Raw genomic sequence first — 7,500 nt, forward strand, 5'->3', positions numbered from 1 at the left:
AATATCGACTTTGACCACGACAGTATAGTTGACAAGGCAGTTGACTATCACAAGAGACGTTTCCTCGCGGCTTGACATTCATAGAGCGACCAGAATGCGGGGAATCAACATATAGAACTTCCTGACATTTATGTTTCACTTGCATAATGTTCCTCGCCTTGCGAAGAAAATCATGTGTACTTGTAGTCACGCACATACGAAAATATGACCCGTTGAAAGAAGCTGTCACTTTTTTTGTCAAATTCAAATCGGAGGATGCCCAAAGGTTTTCGGTCGAAACATCTTTACCAAGTTTTTTGAGAACGTCGTTTGACGTTCAAATAAGTCAGTGTCCAACATTTCTTATAGTTATTAACCTCTATACACATTACCGCCAAAAGCGCACATAAGAAACACATATGAGCAAGTTTTATGTTTGCTATTGATTGGCTGACAAAGTTGTGTCAAAGATTTGAAGTAATCATCACGTTTTGTAGCAAGAAGAAAACAAAGTTATCTTTTAAAACCTCATGCAAGCCTCCACTGGATGTCCTACCTATTTCTTTGTGAGCTACATTCAGGTCACCGCACAGGATCACTGGTTTCTTCTCATCTAAATTCTTCAGGTAACTCCTGAAGTCCTTATCCCAGCCCTGTCGATAATCAAGCCTTGAAAAACAACAAAAAATGTATAAATATAAATATGTCTTATTCAGAGGAGAGGAGAGGTTTTTCTCTGGGTATTCCGGTTTTCACCTCTCCTCAAGAACCAACATTAGATTCAGTTTACAGTGTCCCAAATTAGTGTGCAGCGCTAGAAGACTAGACACTTAAGTAAAGTTCCTTTCCTTTCCTTTTCGTTTCAGTATAGTTTGACACATCATTCACGCACATATTTTGCAGGATTTGGAGTATTTTCTCTCGCCCCTTCTCTCGGCAAAGAGCTAAATGTCTGAGAATATTAAGGAAAATTAAAGATTTTACAAGGTTGTCTAATTATGGTATACTAAAAGAAAACATATTTTAGCAACATGTATCATAAACATCAAATTATAGGAAAGAGAAAAAGTTGACGAGACTTGAGTTTAGTGGCGCAACTCAATTTTTTGCAACCATTGACTTGACCTTTCATGGAGAAATGAAGTAATGTAAAAAAAATGATCGTTTACGGCTTGATGACAAAAATATTAGCTAGCTTTTTTATTGGAGCTATTCATTTATTTGGTCAGCGGCCATGTATAGAAAATAGAACATTTCAGGACACCAGCACAGCTGCCACAAGAAGATTCACGTATCACAACGAGTATGACTAGCTACTACTTTGAGTTTTCCGTTCTGTGCATATGCCCTTGATAACTCTCTTAAGAACCCCAAGCTGGCCTACTGTTGCCTCAATTTAAATAGTGAGCTTAAGCATGGATGATGACGACGGCTTGTTGGCGTTTTTCTGAATAATAACAATAATGGTGTGGATGTTAAGAGAGAAAATTGAAAATTAATTTTGGGTGATTGTCCTAAAGATAAACTCAAATTTTGTGATGAGTGGAACGGCAAAGAACGGTATAGAAATTTACAAAGTGATTATTGTTTTCTGCCGTTCTCGTTTTCGTTGACGTCGTGGATTCTTAAGCTCCCGAACATCGATATTGCTACAATAACGTTCCAGCATCAACGTCGGCGACGACAACAAGAACGATATGAAAACAATGCCTCTCCTTGTTCTACACAGATGGCCTTCTTTTTTGGTCGATGTTTCCTTTGCCGTCTTCTGGAAGCCCTTTGTGAAACGCATTCACACGTGATGATTTTTTTGGTTCATTCTCTCCAACTTTTGGGGCTGTTTGTACAAGTTTCCTGAATAACTGTCGCATATTTTAGTAATACTGTTACATGGTGAAAGTGTTGGAAATATCTCCAATGTATAAAAACTGCGCTAATTTGTCTTGGATAATGATCTCGTAGCCAAAACTAATTTAAGCTGTTACCTGCTAAGTCCACGACCTGAATTGGGAACATCTAGTATATAGAAAAAGACTTGGTTAGTAACCGGCAAAATTTATGAACAATGAATTGAAAAACATCGAAGGGAAAAATTCGGGAAATCTAGCGAAAAAAATTTGATTTTGCAAACACTTTTAACAGTGACCACCTCAGTTATGCAGCAGAAGGAAAAACCGTAACCACTCATCAAACCAACAGCGGACCAATTGTGAGTCCATGTTGAAATACCAGCAGGAAGTTTGAACAATAATGGTGAATGTTTTTTGGATAGTAGCTTTAGTTTAAATTCCGTCAACTGGCATCATTCAGGACAAGCCGCTTCAAAGATCAGTATTGAGGTTATTCACCAACCGGGAGGTCTGTCTAAAAAAAACTGTGTTCAAGGTCTTGGATACCGTCTAAGGCCGCAGGCGGTACCGAGACAGAGGCCACAGTTCCTCCCAATGCGGACCTACTAAGACTGGTGAATAACATTTTAACTTTTTTTTCTTAAACCCAAAGAAATGTTTGCAAAGAAACCCCAAAAACCGAGGGCTGAGAGTGCGGCAGGGATAAAGCAAATGAAAGAAAAAGGCTTCATGGAAACGCTTTTATTAACGTAATAATAAGCTAGGGGCGCGTTCAATTGACCCTATTCCGGAATAAGAATAAGCGGAGTGATGATTGAAAACACTATGTGTGGCGTTTTGCAGCAACATGGATAATAAAGCTATGTTTAAAATAGCATTTTAGCAGATGTTTGACAATATTAATATGAATCTCCGCAAAAACGGAGGATTTCTAACTTCTATTCCATGTATTTCTATTCAGGAATACGGTAAATCGAACGCGCCCTAGGTAAGTATCATTACAGTTTGTTTGTTTGTTTTTTTTTTTTTTTTTTAATTTGACCTGTAACATGTGATGTAATTGACGACCAATCATGCAACGATACCGCCCGCTGTGAGCGAGCCAGACGAGGAAACAAATCAAAATGCCGGATTTTCTGAATATCGCCTGCTCACGTAATGCGAAAAATCATTACAGCTAATAGCAACTCACATGATGTAACCAGAAAGAAGTCCTTATATTCCGCTGTTATTACCCGCCCTTCGTTGTCATGTTCTGCAATGCCTACAGACAAATTAACCATTATAGTAGGGCCCATCCTTATGAAAGAACTCGAAATGCTCAAAAACAAACACGTTCCAATAAATACTCCTTTAGGAACATAGTTTTAAACGTCTCGTCCCAGGATCGAAACGTTAAATATGTCCCTTCCCTACAGTAGCTGATTACTAGAGGTAACCAACGTAGGTACATGTAATACATCTACTTTACTTGGATCAAAAATATGAAGAACTATAAGCTTGTTTCCATCAAGTAGGTGTTTGCACACCCCAAGAATATTATAAAGGGAAAGTAAAAGACTAAGAATACTGAGACTAAGATAAAAAAAGATCACTTTAAAACAGTCGTGAATTATTGCAAATAACTTTATAGAGAGCTATCTAGTTCAAACTTAGGTAGAGACAACTACAACTTCACTCATACAGTCACGGAAGTACAGGCTGCATGTACCGGTATATCCTTGCTTTAGTTCTCTTTTGCTTTTGTTTGTTTTGCCAAATTAAATAGTTTTCACAATCGTATGTATAATCACGCCAGGATAATAATTAACAAATCGAACATACCGTACGTTCGGTGTTATCTGTACTCTTATCGACAAGAATATTTGTGATCACAGTGGTCAAAATTTGATGAGGACTCATGAGGCGCAAAGAGCTTGACCAAGATTGTGACATAAAGAAAGAGCAAGTGTGGTCTATAACTTTCTTCCAATCTGATTGGTTGTGTGACACGTTGACGTGAGCAACATTGTCTAGACTCGTATCAACAACAGCAAATTAGCCAATCTGATTGCATAATTACAAGCATTTGTGGTAAAATTGATAATTTACTGTGAAGTTAATGTGATAAGCTGCCCCTACTCCTTCAACCACCCATATATTTGATAAATTTTGACCAACCTATTCCATAGGAGACATTCAGTGGCTCTGTCTTGCTGTACATTCTAGAAAATTGTTGACATTAAAGAGCAATTAGGGTTACATGTAAAGTGCTCCTATGAGCAAAAAAACAACTTTTATTTTTCTTTGGATTTCAAAACTATGCTAGCTAAAAACAGTAAATGATCGAAGTTTTAAGCCTTGATTCAAGAAGACACCTGCTTATTTTACCTGGAATTTTCCTGTTTAATGGTCCGCCATTACTAACTTTAAAATCTTGAGAGAGCTGGATTGAGGAGAAATTGACGTCAACGACTCAACAGTTAAGAATGCAGTGCGTGTGTGCCCAGCTGAATTAATATGCAGCACAGGAGTTTCGGGCTTTCAGACTTTTGAACTCGTGCTTTACATATATAATAAGTTGCGCTTACACGCTGAAATTTTAAGCTAGTGAGTAAATGAAGTCATTTTCCCCTGGATCCAACCCTCTGAGGTCCAATCGGTCAGTTTGGAACGTGAGTAATGGCGGATCGCGAAATCCAAAACTCAAAGTAAATAGCTTTTGGATAAAAATCAAAGCTTAAAATTTTGCTAGTCAAGTGTTGAGCAATCACACTTTCAAAAACTGAAGAAATAAAAGAAGTGATTTTTTGATCATAGTAAATGTAGCACTTTAAGGTGTCAAAAAATTAAAACGGTTTATTTGTCATAAGTTTTCAGCACCATAAAACGTACATTTTACAGTATGTTTAATTGTTACATTTGCACTTCTACTTTAGTTCTCTAAGGTTGATAAAATTGGCAGTAGTTTGCCCAGAGCCAAGCTAGATGGAGACACGGGTCTTTCCACAGGTGATGTAGCAGCCCTCGTAACGTATAACTTGATTGGCTTGCTACAGTACCCTAGCCAAAAACAAGACCAAACCATTGAAACAATGACTTACACGTATCCTTAAAAACAATAACAGCTGCTTACCATACCAAACAATAGCAAGTTACAAGAGCTGCTCCACTATTGCTTTCCACAAGAGGACCTCACAAACTTTTTTTGCGTTTCGGTTTTGGAAGAATTTCACTTTGCAAAACCCTTTGGGAAAGCATCAACATGTACATGTTCTTAAGAGACAGGCCCATGCCTCTAACTGCAATGTAGCACGGCACAGGGACTAATCACTTCTTCTAGGGCTTCACAACACATTAAAAACTTGGAAAACTATTTTACTTGGTAAGAGGTTTATCTCAGCACAGAAAAACTAACAGGTGACCTTAGGGATACTTAAATAAAAACAGCTTTGGTGCCTGACCATGTCAAATGATTTTAAGGATCCTAAATATTCATTCAAAAGCTGTCTTTTCAAGTTCTTTTACATCTTTTCTTGGGTACTCCTGACTCAATATAACTATTAGGACACTCACCCCACACCACTGTAGCCTTTTTTGTCTGCTTGTGCCCAGTAAGAGTGATACCCCAGAAATTTTGCTTCCTATAAAAAAGGTAGCAAACTGATTTAAGTTAAATGTCTACATGAATCAATGGTGCATTTTACTTTACATCCTTACTCAGTCTACTGTATTGAAAGGTACTCTGCTTAGAACATGAAGGTATAATAACAATTTGTCCAATGGTAGATTTAAGAAAAAGGACTTTTAAAAAACAGATTTTTTTACAGATTTTTAAAACAAGGAAACGGTCATCTTACACGCAAATGATAAATCTGATTACAGGATATTTCAATTTCTTTATCAATAAAATGAACCAAGAAAAAGTAAGGAGATTTCAGTGAAGGCAGCCCTGATTTCCTGTCGCAAATCTCTCCAAGGGTTGTCAAGGTTTGTGACTTAAGCAACATTGCGCACAGATTTCCCTTAAGGGTACAATACAAGTCTTTTTCTCATTTGTACATTCAAGCACAGATAAGATACATAACTTAATTCATTTGCAAGGCTTTAAATTAAGCATCTCCACCAGCGATATTTTATGTCAAATGCAAGTTACTTCAAAATATCCAGTTCAAGCAGTATGTGGAAGGTACATGTATTGCACTTGAATCTATATTTTCATGGCCTAACTCCTGACTCTGATTAAGATCAGTCATAAAGAATTGGAAAAATTAAGCAATCAGAAGATCAAGGACTTATTAAACTCATCGATAAGATGAGCTTGGGTGCTAGTGTCTGAAAGGTCTTAGGGCCTAGAGCGCAACTGGCAGTATTGCACTGAAGGTAACCATGGCAACCATGCGAGCGCTAACCACCAGGCATCATCACACTGAAACGAGTTCAGTGGAATACTTACTGAACCTCACACTTACAGAGGGAGGGAGGGATGGGAGCAGGAACAAACAGTTAATGCAAGAAATGACTGCAAATGATCCGCAAAGATCAAGCAAGCAAGCAGAGCTAATATATGCGATCACGGGTACATGCCCTGGAGACTAGCCGCCGCCCCACATAAGCATGTGAGCCTGGGGAATGACTGCTGGCCAGCAAGCTCTGTCTTGAGGTTAACTTTGCCTAAACAAAGTAATTTAGCCACATTTAAACTCATCAACAAGATGACCATGGGTGCTGGTGCCTAAAAGGTGGAAGGGCCAAGAGCGCAACTGGCAGCATTGCACTGAAGGTAACCATGGCAACCATGCGAGCGCTAACCACCAAACCACCCTCTGACCCCAGTGCTTGGGAACCCGAGGTACCGCGAGCAGGTCTGCCATGGGACTTCTGAAACGACACCCAGACACCCCAAACACCACAGATAGCCTGACATACACAAAACGTCTGACCTGCCTGGCATAAGATGCAGAAGCTGTGAATCACAGAGGTGCCAAGTGGCTACAGGTGGTGATCCCTACTGGCTGGGCTACACAGCTGAGAAGATAAACTTGCCAAGGCCTCAGCTGGAGTGCGGATATAGAGCAGATGAGCATTGCTAGTCCAACGACCTAACGCTTGAATGAGGTGATCCTGTATACCCTGCTGGGCGGCTACGGTAGCCACACCAATTCAGAAGCTGTGGCTAGAGAAATTACCGGAAACACCAGTTGTAGCTGGGATCTCTCGAAGCCATGAAGTGAGCACTGGGCGGGACAACGGTTGGCCAGATTGGACGCGAAAGAGAGGGCCATGGACATCCCCCCGGGCAGCCAGATATGTTGCCAGCGCTTGAATGGCACACAAAGGATAATGACCACGACCAATGTGAATGGCAGTCCCAAGGGGAAAGGGGTCAGTCTTTGAAAACTTTATTTTCACACGCAGCAGAGATGGTGTGACTAACGAATCGTCAGGTGGCAGGAGGGAGAAAAGCTGGTGAGGTAAGACACAGTGAATTCGGAAGCCTGCAGAAAACCAAAGAAGGCTAAGGTGCACGCAGCCCAAAACATGCAGTGATCAGATAACTTGAGGTCCAAGGACTTGAAAATCAACAGCGTAATGGAGTCAGTGACTGGCAAACGTGTCAATGACGCAGCACCTTGAACTTGTTTAATACCACGCACAACTCTTTGGAGGCGAAGGACAAATAGGCCTTAAT

At 39.8% G+C, this 7,500-nt stretch overlaps 4 protein-coding genes across 5 annotated transcripts in view; 3 read left to right on the forward strand and 1 right to left on the reverse strand.

Annotated features, from left to right (window-relative positions):
• Nucleotides 1–7,500, forward strand: part of LOC138052247 (serine/threonine-protein kinase/endoribonuclease IRE2-like) — a 413,063-nt gene that overhangs the window by 332,847 nt on the left and 72,716 nt on the right. The window lies entirely within an intron of this gene.
• LOC138052255 (BTB/POZ domain-containing protein 6-like) overlaps nucleotides 1–7,500 on the forward strand; it is a 246,290-nt gene that overhangs the window by 77,162 nt on the left and 161,628 nt on the right. The gene's annotated exons all lie outside the window — the stretch shown is intronic.
• LOC138053990 (polycystin-1-like protein 2) overlaps nucleotides 1–7,500 on the forward strand; it is a 293,920-nt gene that overhangs the window by 53,102 nt on the left and 233,318 nt on the right. The window lies entirely within an intron of this gene.
• Nucleotides 1–7,500, reverse strand: part of LOC138052270 (exodeoxyribonuclease-like) — a 36,186-nt gene that overhangs the window by 6,446 nt on the left and 22,240 nt on the right. For both annotated transcript variants that reach the window (XM_068898673.1, XM_068898674.1), the window contains exons 5-9: nucleotides 5,385–5,452; nucleotides 3,990–4,033; nucleotides 3,022–3,093; nucleotides 1,965–1,995; nucleotides 536–648 (exon numbers count right to left, since the gene is read on the reverse strand). In XM_068898673.1, coding sequence (XP_068754774.1) covers nucleotides 536–648; nucleotides 1,965–1,995; nucleotides 3,022–3,093; nucleotides 3,990–4,033; nucleotides 5,385–5,452 — 328 coding nt within the window. The remainder of the gene's footprint in view (nucleotides 1–535; nucleotides 649–1,964; nucleotides 1,996–3,021; nucleotides 3,094–3,989; nucleotides 4,034–5,384; nucleotides 5,453–7,500) is intronic.

This window comes from Montipora capricornis, chromosome 6 (genome assembly GCF_036669925.1).
Source record: "Montipora capricornis isolate CH-2021 chromosome 6, ASM3666992v2, whole genome shotgun sequence".
NCBI lineage: Eukaryota > Metazoa > Cnidaria > Anthozoa > Scleractinia > Acroporidae > Montipora > Montipora capricornis.